Source organism: Dendrobates tinctorius, unplaced genomic scaffold (genome assembly GCF_039654945.1).
Source record: "Dendrobates tinctorius isolate UK_male_01 unplaced genomic scaffold, ASM3965494v1 ptg000065l, whole genome shotgun sequence".
NCBI classification, from domain to species: Eukaryota; Metazoa; Chordata; class Amphibia; order Anura; family Dendrobatidae; genus Dendrobates; species Dendrobates tinctorius.
This window is the reverse complement of record NW_027361733.1, coordinates 19173688-19194672: the sequence shown is the minus strand read 5'-3', so window position 1 is coordinate 19194672 and position 20985 is coordinate 19173688. Positions and strand designations below refer to the sequence as shown.

At 47.6% G+C, this 20985-nt stretch overlaps 1 protein-coding gene across 2 annotated transcripts in view; it reads right to left on the bottom strand.

Annotated features, from left to right (window-relative positions):
- CSTF1 (cleavage stimulation factor subunit 1) overlaps positions 1 to 20985 on the bottom strand; it is a 29418-nt gene that overhangs the window by 5834 nt on the left and 2599 nt on the right. For both annotated transcript variants that reach the window (XM_073580664.1, XM_073580663.1), the window contains 3 exons: positions 7884 to 8103; positions 6241 to 6518; positions 5716 to 5913 (listed from right to left, as the gene is read on the bottom strand). In XM_073580664.1, coding sequence (XP_073436765.1) covers positions 5716 to 5913; positions 6241 to 6518; positions 7884 to 8052 — 645 coding nt within the window. In that variant the 5' untranslated portion in view covers positions 8053 to 8103. The remainder of the gene's footprint in view (positions 1 to 5715; positions 5914 to 6240; positions 6519 to 7883; positions 8104 to 20985) is intronic.

Genomic DNA, 20985 nt, shown 5'->3' with positions numbered 1-20985 from the left:
TCAGGATCAGTACAGGATAAGTAATGTAATGTATGTACACAGTGACTGCACCAGCAGAATAGTGAGTGCAGCTCCGGAGTATAATACAGGATGTAACTCAGGATCAGTACAGGATAAGTAATGTAATGTATGTACACAGTGACTCCATCAGCAGAATAGTGAGTGCAGCTCTGGGGTATAATACAGGATGTAACTCAGGATCAGTACAGGATAAGTAATGTAATGTATGTACACAGTGACTCCACCAGCAGAATAGTGAGTGCAGCTCTGGAGTATAATACAGGATGTAACTCAGGATCAGTTCAGGATAAGTAATGTAATGTATGTACACAGTGACTGCACCAGAAAAAACAAAAAAACTGAACTGAAGTAGACTTGAATGACATGCATGATGAAAAAGCATGATCACACTGGCCATAAAAGCAAACAAAACCAAAAGGAAAAAACAATGTATGTATATACCCTAATGAAAATAAGTAATAAAGCAAGTGCATTAAATAACATAGGGTACTTGGTATACATACATTGTTTTTTCCTTTTGGTTTTGTTTGCTTTTATGGCCAGAGTGAACATGCTTTTACATCATGCATGTCATTCAAGTCTACTTCAGTTCAGTTTTTTGGGTTTTTCTTCAGCATTTTTGTATTCAGCACAAATAGGGTGTGGCCTCCTTTATACTGAGCTGTGTAGCTTACTTATAGTCCCTCTGAAGCTGGGTGTCCATTTGGGACCCAGAGACTCTGCCAACTATTCACACTAGGTAGGTTTTAACCGTTAGTGTAGTTACTGTCTCAAATGGGTACACCTTGCCGTGGTGGGACAGCTTTATACTTTTTTGATCAAAATAGTGTTTACCAAGTACCCTATGTCATTTAATGCACTTGCTTTATTACTTATTTTCATTAGGGTATATACATATATTGTTTTTTTCCTTTTGGTTTTACAGTGACTGCACCAGCAGAATAGTGAGTGCAGCTCTGGAGTATAATACAGGATGTAACTCAGGATCAGTACAGAATAAGTAATGTAATGTATGTACACAGTGACTCCACCAGCAGAATAGTGAGTGCAGCTCTGGAGTATAATACAGGATGTAATTCAGGATCAGTACAGGATAAGTAATGTACACAGTGACTCCACCAGCAGAATAGTGAGTGCAGCTCTGGGGTATAATACAGGATGTAACTCAGGATCAGTATAGGATAAGTAATGTAATGTATGTACACATTGACTCCACCAGCAGAATAGTGAGTGCAGCTCTGGAGTATAATACAGGATGTAACTCAGGATCAGTACGGGATAAGTAATGTAATATATGTACACAGTGACTCCACCAGCAGAATAGTGAGTGCAGCTCTGGAGTATAATACAGGATGTAACTCAGGATCAGTACAGGATAAGTAATGTAATGTATGTACACAGTGACAGCACCAGCAGAATAGTGAGTGCAGCTCTGGAGTATAATACAGGATGTAACTCAGGATCAGTACGGGATAAGTAATGTAATGTATGTACACAGTGACTGCACCAGCAGAATAGTGAGTGCAGCTCTGGAGTATAATACAGGATGATTCAGGATCAGTACAGGATCAGTAATGTAATGTATGTACACAGTGACTCCATCAGCAGAATAGTGAGTGCAACTCTGGGGTATAATACAGGATGTAACTCAGGATCAGTACAGGATAAGTAATGTAATGTATGTACACAGTGACTCCACCAGCAGAATAGTGAGTGCAGCTCTGGAGTATAATACAGGATGTAACTCAGGATCAGTTCAGGATAAGTAATGTAATGTATGTACACAGTGACTCCACCAGCAGAATAGTGAGTGCAGGTCTGGAGTATAATACAGGATGTAACTCAGGATCAGTACAGGATCAGTAATGTAATGTATGTACACGATCAGTACAGGATAAGTAATGTAATGTATGTACAAAGTGACTGCACCAGCAGAATAGTGAGTGCAGCTCTGGAGTATAAGGATACTGTCACACTTAGCGATGCACCAGCGATATGACGCGGTCAGGATCGCTGGTGCATCGCTAAGTGGTCACTAGTGAGCTGCCACACATGCAGATCTCACTAGCGACATCTCTGGGGACGGGGGTCGCTACTTACCTGTCACACCAGGCGATCCTGCGTCCTCCCGCCCGGCTCCACGCGTCGCTCGTCGTCACAGCAGGAAGCTGACGACGAGAAACAGTCCAGCCTGTTCTCGCGCGATCAGCGATAACCAGCGGGGGAGTGGGTCGGAGGTAAGTATCAGACACAGCGATATCGCTAGCAATATCACTATAACGTCACAAGTTATAGCGATATTGCTAGCGATATCTCTTAGTGTGACATGCCCTTAATACAGGATGTATCTCAGGATCAGTAATGTAATGTATGTACACAGTGACTCCACCAGCAGAATAGTGAGTGCAGCTCTGGGGTATAATACAGGATGTAACTCAGGATCAGTACGGGATAAGTAATGTAATGTAATGTATGTACACAGTGACTCCACCAGCAGAATAGTGAGTGCAGCTCTGGGGTATAATACAGGATGTAACTCAGGATCAGTACAGGATGAGACATGTAATGTATGTACACAGTGACTGCACCAGCAGAATAGTGAGTGCAGCTCTGGAGTATAATACAGGATGTAACTCAGGATCAGTACAGGATGAGAAATGTAATGTATGTACACAGTGACTCCACCAGCAGAATAGTGAGTGCAGCTCTGGAGTATAATACAGGATGTAACTCAGGATCAGTACAGGATAAGTAATGTAATGTATGTACACAGTGACCCCACCAGCAGAATAGTGAGTGCAGCTCTGGAGTATAATACACAGGATGTAACTCAAGAGCAGTACAGGATAAGTAATGTAATGTATGTACACATTGACTCCACCAGCAGAATAGTGAGTGCAGCTCTGGAGTATAATACAGGATGTAACTCAGGATCAGTACAGGATAAGTAATGTAATGTATGTACACATTGACTCCACCAGCAGAATAGTGAGTGCAGCTCTAGAGTATATTACAGGGTGTAACTCAGGATCAGTACGGGATAAGTAATGTATGTACACAGTGACTGCACCAGCAGAATAGTGAGTGCAGCTCTGGAGTATAATACAGGATGTAACTCAGGATCAGTACAGGATAAGTAATGTAATGTATGTACACAGTGACCCCACCAGCAGAATAGTGAGTGCAGCTCTGGAGTATAATACACAGGATGTAACTCAAGAGCAGTACAGGATAAGTAATGTAATGTATGTACACATTGACTCCACCAGCAGAATAGTGAGTGCAGCTCTAGAGTATAATACAGGGTGTAACTCAGGATCAGTACGGGATAAGTAATGTATGTACACAGTGACTGCACCAGCAGAATAGTGAGTGCAGCTCTGGAGTATAATACAGGATGTAACTCAGGATCAGTACAGGATAAGTAATGTAATGTATGTACACATTGACTCCACCAGCAGAATAGTGAGTGCAGCTCTAGAGTATAATACAGGGTGTAACTCAGGATCAGTACGGGATAAGTAATGTATGTACACAGTGACTGCACCAGCAGAATAGTGAGTGCAGCTCTGGAGTATAATACAGGATGTAACTCAGGATCAGTACAGGATAAGTAATGTAATGTATGTACACAGTGACCCCACCAGCAGAATAGTGAGTGCAGCTCTGGAGTATAATACACAGGATGTAACTCAAGAGCAGTACAGGATAAGTAATGTAATGTATGTACACATTGACTCCACCAGCAGAATAGTGAGTGCAGCTCTGGAGTATAATACAGGATGTAACTCAGGATCAGTACAGGATAAGTAATGTAATGTATGTACACATTGACTCCACCAGCAGAATAGTGAGTGCAGCTCTAGAGTATATTACAGGGTGTAACTCAGGATCAGTACGGGATAAGTAATGTATGTACACAGTGACTGCACCAGCAGAATAGTGAGTGCAGCTCTGGAGTATAATACAGGATGTAACTCAGGATCAGTACAGGATAAGTAATGTAATGTATGTACACAGTGACCCCACCAGCAGAATAGTGAGTGCAGCTCTGGAGTATAATACACAGGATGTAACTCAAGAGCAGTACAGGATAAGTAATGTAATGTATGTACACATTGACTCCACCAGCAGAATAGTGAGTGCAGCTCTAGAGTATAATACAGGGTGTAACTCAGGATCAGTACGGGATAAGTAATGTATGTACACAGTGACTGCACCAGCAGAATAGTGAGTGCAGCTCTGGAGTATAATACAGGATGTAACTCAGGATCAGTACAGGGTAAGTAATGTAATGTATGTACACATTGACTCCACCAGCAGAATAGTGAGTGCAACTCTCGAGTATAATACAGGATGTAACTCAGGATAAGTAATGTAATGTATGTACACATTGACTCCACCAGCAGAATAGTGAGTGCAGCTCTAGAGTATAATACAGGGTGTAACTCAGGATCAGTACGGGATAAGTAATGTATGTACACAGTGACTGCACCAGCAGAATAGTGAGTGCAGCTCTGGAGTATAATACAGGATGTAACTCAGGATTAGTACAGGATAAGTAATGTAATGTATGTACAAAGTGACTCCACCAGCAGAATAGTGAGTCCAGCTCTGGTGTACAGTACAGGATAAGTAATGTAATGTATGTACACAGTGACTGCACCAGCAGAATAGTGAGTGCAGCTCTGAAGTATAATACAGGATGTAACTCAGGATCAGTACAGGATAAGTAATGCAATGTACGTACAAAGTGACTCCACCAGCAGAATAGTGAATGCAGCTCTGGAATATAGTACAGGATGTAACTCAGGAGCAGTAATGCAATGTATGTACACAGTGACTGCACTTTAAATGTAAATTTTGTTAACCTTTTACCTAAAATGTGAAAAAGTACAACAAAATTGATTTTCCAATTTTACTTACTGCTTGTAGTATCCATCTGACCACTAGGGGCACTACAGGTGCAGTACTGGCTCCGGTCAGGAATATTACATGCAGATGCTGGATGACACGTTTCAGATGAGGGCACTAAATGGCGCAATTATCAGGAGAGGACACAGATGCTGGTGCGGAGACCAGGAGAACATCTTATTGTCTCTGCGCTCAGATGAAATCAGCTGGGGATCAATACTGCAATGTACTACAGAGATGCTATAATGGCTCTTGATGTAGTAGAGACCCTTCACATTGTCAATGTCACCAGAACCTGAAGTTGTGCCATCAGTAGGTGAGTCACTGAGGCAGCAACTCAACGTGACCACCTGAGATCTTTGGAGAAGAATGAACTTGCAAACCCCGAAGACCTTTAAAAACCTTCCAAGATTCCCTTGTAACGTGAAGTGTTGCTTCTACATGTGGACCTAATGCTGGATTATCATGGTCATGCAGTAATCTCTCTGGCTCCATCTGACAAGAGATTTGGGAGAGACCCCATTGGGCGATGGATAGGACCTCTGCAAGTACAGGGATAATATTCAGGATAGCTGCTCATGGTTGGATGGCTACCTTCTCGACTGTCCTGTCCTAGGAGCAGTGAAAACTCTCCATAACTTTTATCAGATGGGAGGGAGGATTTGCTGTCAAACCACTTTAAAGTCAACAAAGTTAATCTTTATGTTAATCAGCTTCACTTGAAGTAGTTTTGATAAGACAAGAAGATTAGAGAATAAGGGGGTCTGGGTAGTCACCCACCTGGATGTACTTGAAAGCTCTCTTAGCTGATGGTTTTGAGTAGTCGAACAACTTTAGGGTGTAGTCTTTGGAGCCGGAGGCCAGAATCTGCTCTGTGGGGTGAAAAGCTAAACATGTGACTTCATCCACGTGATCATACAGAGTGCGGATGACGGGATGGTTCTCCATGTTTTGCTGTGCGGTCTCATTCATCATGACCTGAGAGTAGAATACAGGAGAGAAAGCATTAATATATAGGTTCCCCACAGAATATGCCAGACAATGTCTAATAGATGTAGGTCCCAGGCCTGGAATACTGAAAAAAGTTTCCCCGGCCCTTGTCCTGCCTACTGAGGCAGCCACTGGCGGAGAAGACATGCATAGGTGTCAGTTCTAGCTCCATAACGCCCACAGAAGCGAATGGACTGTTCTCTACACGTGTGCGGACCACTCTCCTTTCGCATTCCGCCTGGATGGGGAGGCTGCAGTCTCAAACAATATCCAATGCTTTACACATGAGGAGCAACCGATCCGAGGGGCAGGTACCTCTATGGGCATGGCACTCTTAGCCAGCATGCGCTCCGTGTCGAGGACCTTGATCGAGGCGTCAGCAGAGCCGGTTGCGATCAGCTGGCCATCTCTGCTGTATGTGGCTACACGACAGGGACCTTTGTGGGAGGTCACATAGCAGGTCTCGTACTCCGACGCCTCTGGAGACATCGTCTGGACATCGGCATCAAACTCGAGGTCGATTCCTGTGCCGGGAGCCACAGTATCAGATCGGCCGATGGCATACTGCACAGCGCTGTCATCATTCTCCATGCCTGCAAAGGAAAAGGTGTATCAAAGCTTAAAGGGAACCGGTCATAAGTGTTTACTCTTTAAAGGGAATGTTTCAGGCAATTTATGCTGGCAAAACTAAAGGCAGCATGAACCAGAGCCTGGCTGCACGAACACAGCAAGGTAGTTCTTTCGCTGAAATATTCTGGCATTTCAGTGAAATAAAATTAGAAGATCCTGCGAGCAACCTTAGCTGGAGAACAGACTAACCTGGCACCAAGCCTGGCCTGCTTCTCCCAGCACTGCTGCAGGGGATTGACAAGTCTCTGCCACAGTGATGGACCTGTCAATCACCTCTAGTACTGCTAAGTCTCATCACCGGGTATGGTACCCAGCTAGATCTACTAAATTTATATTTTGTGAACCACTCGAGAGAAAAATATACCTGGCTGTAATTGTGCAGTCAGGCCCCGATTCATGCTGCCTGCGGTTTTGATAACATGAATTAGGTGCCCTTTAAATTCCTGACAACACAAAATACGTGGTGACGACGCAACGTCAATCATCCCCATGTCGGGTAATGTACACCAAGCATGCCTGAGAAAACCAACCTTTATTCCCTCCAGCACCTCACGCCAATGAAGTGTACGCTGGGTGTCCCGAAGAGTCAACAGTAAACCATTGCACTCCTTCTGCATCCAACGTACCTTCCAGGATACATAAACCATTTGGGGGAAAGAGGGAAGGATTGCTGCCAAAATCTCAAGACACTTCAGAAATGCCCTGGTACAAGGGGACACATCATATGCATGAGTGCGTTCATTTTCATTGTGTGCTTGGCTCAAGATAAATAGCAGCATGTCTTCAGAGTAAATTAGCTATAGTAATAAACTGAATATACTTCTTATAATCATTCTCGCCAAAGGGTTCTACTGGCCGTTAGTGAATGGGAGCATTCTCTTCCATAGAAGGACTAATAAATCGTGAACTTTTGTACCCTCTGGCCAGATCATAGCTCTAAAGGACCATTTTAATGGGTCAATAATAAAACCAAGGAAAATCTTGACCTTGACCCAAAGAACAAGCATAATGGTCATCTTGTAAATGGAATGCTAACACCAACATAAAAATAATCATTATTATCAACATCAGATTGCCTGGTGAAACTAGGCAATGTGCTGCCGATTACACTGCACTATAAGGGAGCAGAACGTATTAAGGGGCCAAAAATCAGTTCATAGAAATGGGCCTTTATTCCCAGCATCTGAGGCTGCTGCTCCTTTATTAAACAGGGAAGCCCCAGACTGCTGATAGATGCTATGTAAGGTCTGGATGATGGTGGTCCAAATAGGAGACACAACCCAGACTAGCAATGAGCCTCAGTCCATACTGCGGACTCTTCCACTCACCCACTTTAATGAGGTGCAGCAGCTGTTCGGAGGGGGCGCACACCGTGTTCATCTTGGTCTCGCTGATCAGGCCGTTGGCAATGTTTATGTGGCCGTCGTACAGCAGCTGGCTTATGATCAGCTTGTACAGCTGGTGGCGATCCTTCAGGGTTACCTTATACCGATACATTGTACTGGAGTTGCTGCTGCAAGCGTCAGGACGAAGTACAAAACAACACAACTGAAAAAGACAAGGGGTCATACGGTAAACCTCATGCCTGGGGAACACACATCATATCTGCTTACCCCCTTATCCAATATATTGTAAAATAAGACATGACAAACTCAATTACTTGGGGATTTTCCTTAGCTTCTACTTGTTACACACTGCAGTAGTTATTGGTCATCGTATATGTAGTTGCACTATACTTGTAGATTGTGAGCCCTCGCGTGCAGGGTCCTCGCTCCTCCTGTACCAGTTATGACTTGTATTGTTTAAGATTATTGTACTTGTTTTTATTATGTATACCCCTCCTTACATGTAAAGCGCCATGGAATAAATGGCGCTATAACAATAAATAAATAATAATAATAATAATAATAATACCCTTTGCACAGGGCAATCTTGTGCCATCCACAATGCTGCACATGACCTGTAGATGGCTGTCTTCTGTCAGCGCCACATGAAGTAACAATGACCATACATGGAGGCGCTGATAGCTCAAATGTTGCGACTCAATGGGGACAGCAGCGACACTTTGGATGACCACAGAGGCCAGTGATTGGCTACAGATTTCATGTGACACCATTGCCTAGTCAAAAGGGGGACATGGGGTCCCGGTTACCTATTTTGCATCTGTTTTCTCTCAGAAAGGAAACGTAACATCAACTGTTCTTCACTGTCCTATTAAGGGTATAGAAGAATCCAGGATATCAATAAATAGAAAGATAGCGAGGAAACACTTAGCTAACCTAAATGAATTCAAGTCTCCAGGTCCAGATGAATTACACCCCAGAGTACTGAAGGAGATAGCAGAAGAAATTTTTGAACCCCTCTCCATAATCTTTGAAAATTCTTGGAGAACAGGAGAAGTCCCAGAAGACTGGAGAAGAGCAAATGTTATTCCTATCTTCAAAAGGGGGAAGAAGGTGGACCCAGGAAAACTATAGGCCGGTGAGTCTGACTTCTATACCAGGAAAGATCTTTGAACAAATTATTAACAACATGTATGTCAGTACCTGGATAAGAATGAAGTGATTAACCCCTTCACTACCAAGGGTGGTTTGCACGTTAACTACCGGGCCAATTTTTACAATTCTGACCACTGTCCCTTTATGAGGTCATAACTCTGGAACGCTTCCATGGATCCCGGTGATTCTGACATTGTTTTCTCGTGACATATTGTACTTCATGTTAGTGGTAAAATTGCATTCAAATAACTTGCGTTTATTTGTGAAAAAAACGGAAATTTGGCGAAAATTTTGAAAATTTCGCAATTTTCCAACTTTGAATTTTTATGCCCTTAAATCACAGTGATACGGCACACAAAAAACTTAATACATAACATTTCCCACATGTTTACTTTACATGAGCACAATTTTGGAACCAAAATTTTTTTTTTGTTAGGAATTTATAAGGGTTAAAAATTGACCAGCGATTTCTCATTTTTGCAACACCATTTTATTTTTAGGGACCACTTCACATTTGAAGCCACTTTGAGGGGTCTATATGATAGAAAATACCCAAAAGTGACACCATTCTAAAAAATGCACCCGTTAAGGTGCTTAAAACCACATTCAAGAAGTTTATTAACCCTTTAGGTGCGTCACAGGAATTTTTTGAATATTAAAAAAAAAAATGAACATTTAACTTTTTTTCACAAAAAAACATGGATTTTTGTGAGTACTCACCGTAAAATCCTTTTGTCCGAGACGCTCATTGGGGGACACAGAGACTGTGGGTGTGTGCTTCTGCCGTCTGGAGGCTGACACTAAGTATACAAAAAAAGAGTTAGCTCCTCCTCCGCCGCATACACCCTCGCCCCCAGACCGGGCGTAACTCAGTTTAGTGCATAAGCAGTAGGAGAACGCGCCTTAAACTCAGGCAAGAAATTATACGTCTGAAAAAGGGACCACCCTGATCCTTACATAAGGATTTGTATAATTCAAAATAAACAGATGCCAACTGGCTAATAGGGTGGGTGCTGTGTCCCCCAATGAGCGTCTCGGAGAAAAGGATTTTACGGTGAGTACTCACAAAAATCCATGTTTCTCCTTCGTCTCATTGGGGGACACAGAGACTGTGGGACGTTCTAAAGCAGTCCCTGGGCGGGATCTTAGCTCACCCAATCCATGCTATTTTGCGCCCCTGATTAGAGGTGCGCAACTGCTGCCTGGAGAATCTTTCTTCCCAGGCTTGCATCCGAGGATGCCTGGGTATGTACGTTATAATGTTTGACAAACGTATGCAAACTGGACCAGGTAGCTGCTTTGCACACCTGTTCCGCTGAAGCCTGGTGTCGCAGTGCCCATGAGGCACCCACTGCTCGAGCCGAGTGTGCCCTGATCCCTGCCGGAACCGGCGTGTCACTGATTTGATATGATTCTTGGACTGTCAGACGAACCCATCTGGCCAAAGTCGCTCTGGACGCAGCGAGTCCCTTCCGCCGCCCTTCTGGAATCACGAATAGAGAGTCTGTCTGGCGGAATGGCGCTGTCCTTGTCACATATCTCCTAAGGGCTCTTACCAGATCCAGGGTGTGCAATGCCTTTTCTACCCTATGCACCGGTGCCGGGCAAAACGAGGGTAAGACAATGTCTTCGTTGATATGGAATGCAGAGACAACCTTCGGCAAGAAGGGGGGAGCTGGCCTTAGAACTACTTTATCCTTATAAAAAGTCAGGAACGGCGGTTTACAAGATAAAGCCGCCAGTTCCGAAACCCGCCTAATAGATGTTATCGCTACCAGAAAAACGACCTTCCTGGACAGGTAAGGTAAGGAGACTTCTTGTAACGGTTCGAAGGGAGGTTCCTGAAGGGCCCTGAGCACTAAGTTCAGGTCCCATGATTCCATCGGTGCCTTATAGGGGGGTACTAAATGTGCGACCCCTTGCATAAACGTCCTAACCTGCCAGACCGAAGCGACCTTTCGTTGGAAAAGCACCGACAGGGCCGAGACTTGCGTTCTGAGCGAACTCGGAGCCAATCCCCCGTCCAGCCCTGCCTGCAGAAAAGCCAGTACGTTGGGGATCGAAAAAACCAGAGGAGCCACTCCGCGATCCCTACACCAACGGAAAAACACTTCCCAAGTCCGATGATATACCTTCGCCGAGGAAGGCTTTCGGGCACTCACCATCGTGGCCACCACATCGCGCCTGAATCCTGCCTGTGTTAACAGCCAAGATTCAATGGCCACGCCGTCAAACACAGGGCCCCTAAGTTCGGATGGCAGATCGGCCCCTGGGACAGTAAGTCCGGCCGATCTGGGAGACGCCAGGGTACGTCCACCACTAGTTGAACCAGATCTGCATACCAGGCCCGCCGAGGCCAGTCTGGGGCCAGCAGAATTGCTGGAACCCTCTCTCTCCTTATCTTTCTGATGACTCTTGGAAGCAGAGGTAGCGGGGGGAACAAGTACGGGAGCCGAAACTGGCTCCACGGAAGCACCAGAGCGTCTGCTGCGATTGCCTGCGGGTCGAGGGATCGAGCGACGAATCTTTGAATCTTGGCGTTCTCTCTGGATGCCATCAGGTCCACGTCTGGTGTCCCCCACCGTTGGCAGATCTGTTGAAAAATCTCGGGGTGCAGGGACCACTCCCCTGCCGCGACCCCCTGTCGGCTGAGAAAATCCGCCGCCCAGTTTTCGATTCCCGGAATGTGCACCGCTGAAATTACCACGTGGTTTTTCTCGGCCCAACGCAGTACCAGCCCGACCTCGCGCATGGCTGCCTGGCTGCGCGTGCCCCCCTGATGGTTCACATACGCTACCGCTGTAGCATTGTCCGACTGAACGCGCACCGGCCGGTTTGTCAGCCAACGCTGAAAATGTTGCAGGGCCAAATCGTATTGCCCGTATCTCCAGAATGTTGATCGGGAGAATTACCTCCCGAAAGGACCACCGCCCCTGGGCTGTGTGACTCTGGAAAACTGCACCCCAACCCTGCAGGCTTGCATCGGTCGTCACCACCAACCACTGTTCCGGGGGAAAGGGTTTCCCCTGAACCAGAGACGAGTCGCGAGTCCACTACTGGAGTGACCGTCGGAGACAAACTGCACCGATGATTGAGGGAAAGCAGCCTTCGGTCCCATGCTGACAAGAGCGCATGTTGAAGCGGACGGAGATGGAACTGGGCAAACGGGATTGCCTCCATCGCCGCCACCATTCTGCCCAACACACTCATGCCGTACCGGATGGATCTGAAGCCCGGCTGAAGAAGGTTCCGTACCCCCTGTTTGATCCTTTGCGCCTTGTCCTGAGTGAGGATCACCAGCCCCTGGGAGGTGTCGAAAATCATGCCTAGAAATACGATTCTCTGAGCCGGAACCAAGGACGACTTGTTCCGATTGATCAGCCAACCTAGGCGGGCCAGGGTATCCAGAGTGATACCGACATTCTCTTGGCACGCCTGAAACGACGGCCCCTTTACCAAAAGGTCGTCCAGGTAGGGTAGTACCGTTATGCCCCGAGCATGCAGGATGGCCATAACCACCGCCATTATCTTTGTAAAGACTCTGGGGGCAGTGGCCAGACCGAAGGGCAGAGCAAAAAATTGGAAATGTCGCCCTCCGATCGCAAAACGCAGGAACCTCTGGTGTGGAGGAAAAATCGGGATGTGTAGATATGCATCCTGCACATCGATCGAGGCCAGGAATTCCCCTGGATCCATGGCTGAAATGACCGAACGGAGGGATTCCATCCGGAATCGCCTGACCCTGATAAACTTGTTCAGGATCTTTAAATCCAGTACTGGCCTTACTGTCCCGTCCTTTTTGGGGACTGAAAACAGGTTGGAGTAAAAACCTTGCGTCTCTTCGCTTTTCGGCACTGGGACAATGACCCCGTTGCGCTGTAGCGTCATTATAGCCTGCAACAGACCTTCCGCCTGTGATTCTGTTCCGGAGAGCCGGGAACGGAAGAAACGCCGTGGCGGGAGTCCGACAAACTCTATCTTGTACCCGGACGATATCAGTTCTGCCACCCAAGCGTCGCGTGCCACTGCGACCCAAACGTGGCTGAACCTTAGTAGGCGTCCGCCCACTCTGTCGTCCGTAGGTACGAAGTGCCTCGAGTCATTTTGCTGGAGGCTTTTGTGATCTGGCCCCCCTCGCTCTGGGCAAACGGCCCCGGCCTCTACCCAGCGGATTGGCCCTGTAAGAAACTTGCCTTTCTCTAATCTGACCATCATTTGCGGAGGTGGATGCCCTGGCCGAAGTCCACCTCCAGGAGCTACGAAAGGGCCGAAAACGCCTCTGCGTCTGCCTGAATGCCGGCCAACTCTTCTGCTGCGGTAGAAAACTACTCTTCCCCCCTGTGGCTTCTGAGATAAGTTTATCAAGCTTTTCACCGAACAATCGATTGCCTTGAAAAGGCAATGAGGTCAAGGATTTTTTAGAGATAGAATCCGCTTTCCATAATCTCAGCCATAATGCTCGCCTTACGGCGATCGCATTTGCTGCTGCCACAGCAGAACACTCGGCCGCATCCAGAGCGGCGCCGACGAGATAATCACTCGCTCCTGATATCTGATTTGTCACCTCCAAGATTTCCGCGGGCAGATCCCTGTCTTGGAGGGCCCTATGCAGAGTGTCTGCCCATGAAACCATGGCCTTAGCCACCCAGGTAGCCGCAAAGGAGGGGGCCAGAGCCGACCCTGCTGCCTCATACACTGAGCGGGCAAGCCCCTCTATGAGGCGATCAGTTGGGTCCTTAATAGAAGAACCGCTGGGTATCGACAATAGCGATCTTGATGCTAAACGTGACACCGGTGGGTCCACTACTGGCGACTCCACCCACCCTTTATGGAGTTCAGGAGGGAACGGATACTTTGCTTGCAGCGCCTTTTGCATTGCAAAGCGCTTATCCGGGTGTTCCCTATGTTTCTGGACTAGCTCCTCGAACTCCGGATGTGTGGCAAACCTTCTATGCGGACGCCTGGTTTTCTTGAAGGAGACCTTGTGACCTGAGGCCGTGGACACATCATCCTCGATCTCTAAAGTCTGGTTGACCGCCTCAATGAGGCTGTCCACCGAGTCCTGGTATCCCAGGCTTTCTGGATTCCAGGCTTCCTCTTCCTCCTCCTCGCCCTCATCCTGATCGCTTCCTGAGCTTGGCGACAGGGAACGAGATGCCCTAAAAATCGCCGCCGACTCCCCAGAGGGCCCGGCCGACGGAGAACGAGCTCTCTTACCATGAGCTTGTCTGGTGCTGGAGCGGCCCCTAACGGACGAAGGGTCCTGAGACGTGGACGAGCTGTCTTCCGCTGGCAGACCACCATCCTTGACCCTGCCCGGGCCCCGAAGGGACTCAATTGCCTTCGTAAGGGACATCATAGAATGCGATAAAGACACTGCCCATTCTGGGGGGTCCTGACCCCTGGGCTCTGCAACAATGGGGGGCTCCTGGGCTCGCTCCGACTCACAGGCTTCGCAAAATTTACCCGGCTGCGCCTTAGGCAGCCTGACCCCACAGGAAACGCAAACAGCGTATAGGAAAGAGTGAGCTTTCCCTTTGCCAGACATATTGCAGGGTAGGGTAGGAGGAGGAGGGTAACCCCTTCCTTGACAACCAGTGCGGCACTCGAAACGGGGTTGCACTCACCCACCGGTAACGTCCCCCCTCTTCCACGGGGTGCTCTGGACGCAGCGAAAACCCTGAGACGTGGACGAGCTGCTTTGCACACCTGTTCCTTCACGTGCCGTTACTCGCCGGGGGCACTGCGGTGCACTTTGGAGAGAGGCGGCGGGGTTTCCGACCGCACTCCGGCGAGGAAATGCGAGGAGGGGGAGGAGGGCGGGAGCCTCTGGTCACTGTGCGCGCCCGCCGCGCTCCCCGTGCCGCCGGAAGTCAGTGGGCGGGGCTTCCGGCCCCCACCGGAAGCGGCGGGCGGGCGCGGAACTCGCGGCCCTCCCCATACAGCGGGGACCGCGGCCGCCGGCGGAGCTTCAGCCGTACTCCGGCGGGGACCTGCGAGGAGGGGGAGGAGGGCGCGCGCTCCCCGGACACTGCGCGCCCGCCGCGCCCCCCGGGCTGCCGGAAGTCAGTGGGCGGGGCTTCCGGCTACCACCGGAAGGGGCGGGCAGGCCTCGCGGATCTCCCCATACCGCGGGGACCGCGGCCGCCGGCGGGACTTCTGGCCGCAGAGCGTCTGCTGCCGCATGTGGCACTACTCGCACCGGGTTCCACCGGGGAGAGAGTCGGGCCCCGTGAGAAGAAGTAACCCCGTCGGGCGGGGGAACAGACAGCCCCGCGGCGCCTTCTGGAGGGTCCCGTTCCGGGGGGTGACCCTACAAACAAAGGTGAGCCTGCCGCCGGGGGGCTCTCTTGGGGTGCTCTCAACCTCATCCCTGGGCGGGGAGGGGGAGGCTACTGGGGGTGGATGCTTCGATCCCCTGGCTCACCTGCGCCTCCAACTGCACCCCTGGTGTCACTACCTAGGGGTGGAAGGGGCCAACCTGAAATCCCGCGTTGCAGGAGAGGAACAAAAACGTGGAGTCCGTTGGGGATCGCCCATCGCTCACACGTGCTCGCCCGTTGTAGCTCATGGGGAAATCGAATCCTCTCATCAGGATGCGTTGCCCCTCTTTACAAAATAAAAAAGAAAAATGGTTGTCTGGGGAAAAGTCCCAGATGTGTCCCTCGGTGCGGGAGAGAAAACACGTGGAGGACTACTCACACGTGGTCGCCCGTTGGTGATTTGGGGAGATCGGACCCTCTCTATAGGATCCGTCGCCCCTGTCTTATCTTCAAAGAAAGGGAAAGAAAAAAAAAAAAAAAAAACCTAGTCTGGAGCTCCAGACTGCGTGTGCCTCCATCAGACACTAAGCAAAAACTGAGTTACGCCCGGTCTGGGGGCGAGGGTGTATGCGGCGGAGGAGGAGCTAACTCTTTTTTTGTATACTTAGTGTCAGCCTCCAGACGGCAGAAGCACACACCCACAGTCTCTGTGTCCCCCAATGAGACGAAGGAGAAAATACTTCAGGTTCAATTTTCTTTATTTTACCAAGGGTAACAGGAGAAATTGGACTGCAAAAGTTATTGTGCAATTTGTCCTGAGTACGCTGATACCTGATATGTGGGGGGGGAACCACTGTTTCGGCGCATGGCAGACCTCAGTAGGGAAGGAGCGCCGTTTGACTTTTTCAATGCAAAATTGGCTGGAATTCAGATCGGACGCCATGCCGCGTTTGGAGAGCCCCTGATGTACCTAAACAGTGGAAACCCCCCAAGTGACCCCATTTTGGAAACTAGACCCCCCAAGGAACTTATCTAGATATGTGGTGAGAACTTTGAACCCACAAGGGCTTCACAGAAGTTTATAACGTACAGCGGTACAATTAAAAAATCATATTTTTTCCACAAAAATGATCTTTTCACCCCCAATTTTTATTTTTCCAAGGGTAACAGGACCCTAAAAGTTATTGTGCAATTTGTCCTGAGTACGCTGATACCCCATATGTGGGTGTAAATGACTATTTGGGCGCATAGCAGAGCTCGGAAGGGAAGCAGCGCCATTTGACGTTTTTGGCTAGAATTGAGATCGGACACCATGTCGCGATTGGAAAACCCCTGATGTACCAAAACACTAGAAACCCCCCACAAATGACACCATTTTGGAAACTAGACCCCCCAAGGAACTAAGGCTGGTTTCACATTAGCGCTTTTTAAGCGCACGCACGGCCGGGGGTAGCTCCGCCCCCGAGCCGGCTCTCTGCCCGGCGTGCCCGCCCCTTGCTTGTTGCGCCGCCTCCTAGCGGACAGCGGCGCCTGCGATCGGCGCACCCTATCTTTAGCATAGGGTGCGCAGATCGTGCGCAGGCCGTGCGCTAGTTGCGCTTTGACCTGCGCTGCGCACTTTTGACGGTGCGCCGTGCGCGGCAAAATCCGAAAAGTTCGATTTTGGCGCGCACGGCGCACCGTCAAAGGTGCGCAGCGCAGGTCAAAGCGCAACTAGCGCACGGCCTGCGCACCCTATGCTAAAGATAGGGTGCGCCGATCGCAGGCGCCGCTGTCCGCTAGGAGGCGGCGCTACAAGCAAGGGGCGGGCACGCCGGGCAGAGAGCCGGCTCGGGGGCAGAGCTACCCCCGGCCGTGCGTGCGCTTAAAAAGCGCTAATGTGAAACCAGCCTTATCTAGATGTGTGGTGAGCACTTTGAACCCCCCAGTGCTTCACTGAAGTTTATAACGTCCGGGCGTGAAAATAAAAAAAATCGTATTTTTTCCACAAACATCATCTTTTAGTCCCCATTTTTTTATTTTCCCAAGGGTAACAGGAGAAATTGGACCCCAAAAGTTGTTGTCCAATTTGTCCTGAGTACGCTGACACCCCATATGTGGGAGAAAACTACTGTATGGACACACGTCAGGGCTCGGAAGGGAAGTAGTGACGTTTTGGAATGCAGACTTTGATGGAATGGTCTGTGGGTGTCATGTTGCCTTTGGAGAGCCCCTAATGTACCTAAACAGTGAAAACCCCCCACAAATGATCCCATTTTGGAAACTAGACCCCCCAAGGAACTTATCTAGATGTGTGGTGAGCACTTTCAACCCCCAAGGGCTTCACAGAAGTTTATAATGCCCAGGCATGAAAATAAAAAAATCGTATTTTTTCCACAAACATGATCAATTAGTCCCCAATTTTTTTATTTTCCCAAGGGTAACAGGAGAAATTGGACCCCAAAAGTTGTTGTCCAATTTGTCCTGAGTACGCTGATACCTCATATGTGGGAGAAAACTACTGTATGGGCACACATCAGCGCTCGGAAGGGAAGTAGTGACGTTTTGGAATGCAGACTTTGATGGCATGGTCTGCGGGTGTCATGTTGCTTTTGGAGAGCCCCTGATGTACCTAAACAGTGGAAACTCCCCACAAGTGACCCCATTTTGGAAACTAGACCCCCTAATGAACTTATCTAGATGTGTGGTGAGCACTTTGAACCCCCCAGTGCTTCACAGAAGTTTATAACGACCGGGCGTGAAAATAAAAATATCGTATTTTTTCAACAAATATCTTTTAATCCCCAATTTTTTTATTTTCCCAAGGGTAACAGGAGAAATTGGACCCAAAAGTTGTTGTCCAATTTGTCCTGAGTACGCTGATACCTCATATGTGGGAGAAAACTACTGTATGGGCACACGTCGGGGCTCGGAAGGTAAGTAGTGACGTTTTGGAATGCAGACTTTGATGGATTGGTCTGCGGGTGTCATGTGCGTTTGGAGAGCCCCTGATGTACCTAAACTATTGAAACTCCCCACAAGTGACCCCATTTTGGAAACTAGACCCCCCACAGAGCTTATCTAGATGTATGGAGAGCACTTTGAACCCCCAAGTGCTTCACAGAAGTTTATAACGCCTGGGCGTGAAAATAAAAAAAAACATTTTTTTCCGCAAAATTATATTTTTGCCCCCAATTTTTTATTTTCCTAAGGGTAACAGGAGAAATTGGACCCCAAAAGTTGTTTTGTAATTTGTCCTGAGTAGGCTGATACCCTACATGTGGGGGTAAAACACTGTTTGGGCGCATGGCAGAGCTTGGAAGGGAAGGAGCACCATTTGACTTTTTCAACGCAGAATTGGCTGGAATTGAGATCAGACGCCATGTTGCCTTTGGAGAGCACCTGATGTGCCCAAACAGTGGAAACCCCCCAATTATAACTCCAACCCTAACCTCAACACACCCCTAACCCTAATCTGAGCCCTAGCCCTAACCCTAGCCCTAACCCTAACCCTAGCGGGAAAATGGAAATAAATACATTTTCTTTTAGTTTTATTATTTTTGCCTAACTAAGGGGGTGATAACGGGGGGTTTGATTTACTATTTATGGCGGTTTTTATGTTTGGCGGCTGTCACACGCTAAAAGACGCTTTTTATTGTAAAAGTAGTTTTTGCATCACCACATATTGAGAGCTATAATTTTTCCGTATTTTGACCCACCGAGTCATGTGAGGTCTTATTTTTTGCGGGACGAGTTGACGTTTTTATTGGTACCATTTTCGGGCACGTGACATTTTTTGATCGCTTTTTATTCCGATTTTTGGGACGCAGAATGAACAAAAACCAGCATTTCATGAATTTCTTTTGGGGGGGTGCGTTTACACCGTTCCGCGTGCGGTAAAATTGATAAAGCGGTTTTATTCTTCGGGTCAGTACGGTTACAGCGATACCTCATTTAGGTCGTTTTTTTATGTTTTGTCGGTTTTTTGCAATGAAAACAATTTTATATAAAAAATAATTATTTTTGTATCGCTTTATTCTGCGAGCTATAACTTTTTTATTTTTTGGCGGATGACGCTGTATGGCGGCTCGCTTTTTGCGGGACAAGATGACGTTTTCAGCGGTACCATGGATATTTATATGCGTCTTTTTGATCGCTCGTTATTGCACTTTTTGTTCGGTGGTATGATAATAAATCATTATTTTTTGCTTCGTTTTTTATTTTTATTTTTTAGGGGGTTCGCTAAAGGGGTTAACTAATGGGACAGTTTTATAGGGCAGGTCATTACGGACGCGGCGATACCAAATATGTGTACTTTTATTGTTTTTGGTTTTTTTTATTTTGAAAAAATGGATTTATTGGGGAATATTTTTTTTTTTTTACTAATTTATTTAGCGATTTTTTTAAAATTATTTTTAACACTTTTTTTATTTTTACTTTATTAACTTGTCCCAGGTGGGACATCACTGTCCTGTGACAGATCGCTGATCTGTCGCATCACAGATCACTGTGACAGATCAGCGATCTGTCACAGGCACTGCTGCAGACTTCCTCATGCCTGCGCTTTGCAGGCACTGAGGAAGCCAGCTTCCTCAGGCCCCCGTCGCCATCTTGGATTCGGGGGCCTGGAGGAAAGGAGTCCCCCGCAGCAGCGCTGCACATTGAGCTGCCGTGGGGGGCTCAGGGAAGCACGGAGGGAGCCCCCTCCCTGCCGATGCTTCCCTTTAACCCCCGGTACACCGCGATCGCGTTTGATCGCGGTGTGCAAGGGGTTAACGTGTCGGGGGCGGTCCGTGACCGCCCCTGACACATTGTGCCGGGTGTCAGCTATGATAATTAGCTGACACCCGGCCGCGATCAGCGGCGCTCACCACGTGGGCGCCGCTGATCATGGTGACGTAATATTCCGTCCATGGTAATTAGGTCCATGGTCACATGGACGGAGTATTACGTCAATTGTAGGTAAGGGGTTAAACAGAGTCAGCATGGGTTTGTAACTAATAAGTCATGTCAGACTAACTTAATTTCCTTCTATGACGGAATCACTGATTGGGTGGATCAAGGAAATGCTGTAGATATAGTATATCTTGACTTCAGCAAAGCATTTGACAAAGTATCTCATACAATCCTTATTGAAAAAATGACTAAGTATGGAATGGACAAGGCAACTGTTAGGTGGATTCATAACTGGCTTAGTGATCGGACCCAAAGAGTGGTCGTAATTGGCTGCACATCCAGTTGGAAGAATGTCTCAAGTGGGGTACCACATGGCTCTGTCCTGGGCCCTGTATTGTTCAACATCTTTATCAATGATTTAGATGAAGGAATTGCGGGTAAACTGATTAAATTTGCTGATGACACAAAGCTAGGAGGGATAGCTAATACTAGAGAAGAGAGAGAGAGGATTCAAAAAGATATAAATAAACTGGAGAAGTGGGCAGCAACTAACAGAATGGTTTTTAACAGGGAAAAATGCAAAGTACTACATCTGGGCAATAAAAATGAAAAAAAGCTTATACAGAATGGGTGGAATAGGCCTAAGCAACAGCACATGTGAAAAAGACTTGGGTATACTAATAAATCACAGACTGAATATGAGTCAACAGTGTGATGCAGCAGCAAAAAAGGCAAATGCAATTCTAGGATGTATTAACAGAAGCATACAGTCTAGATCACGTGAAGTCATTATT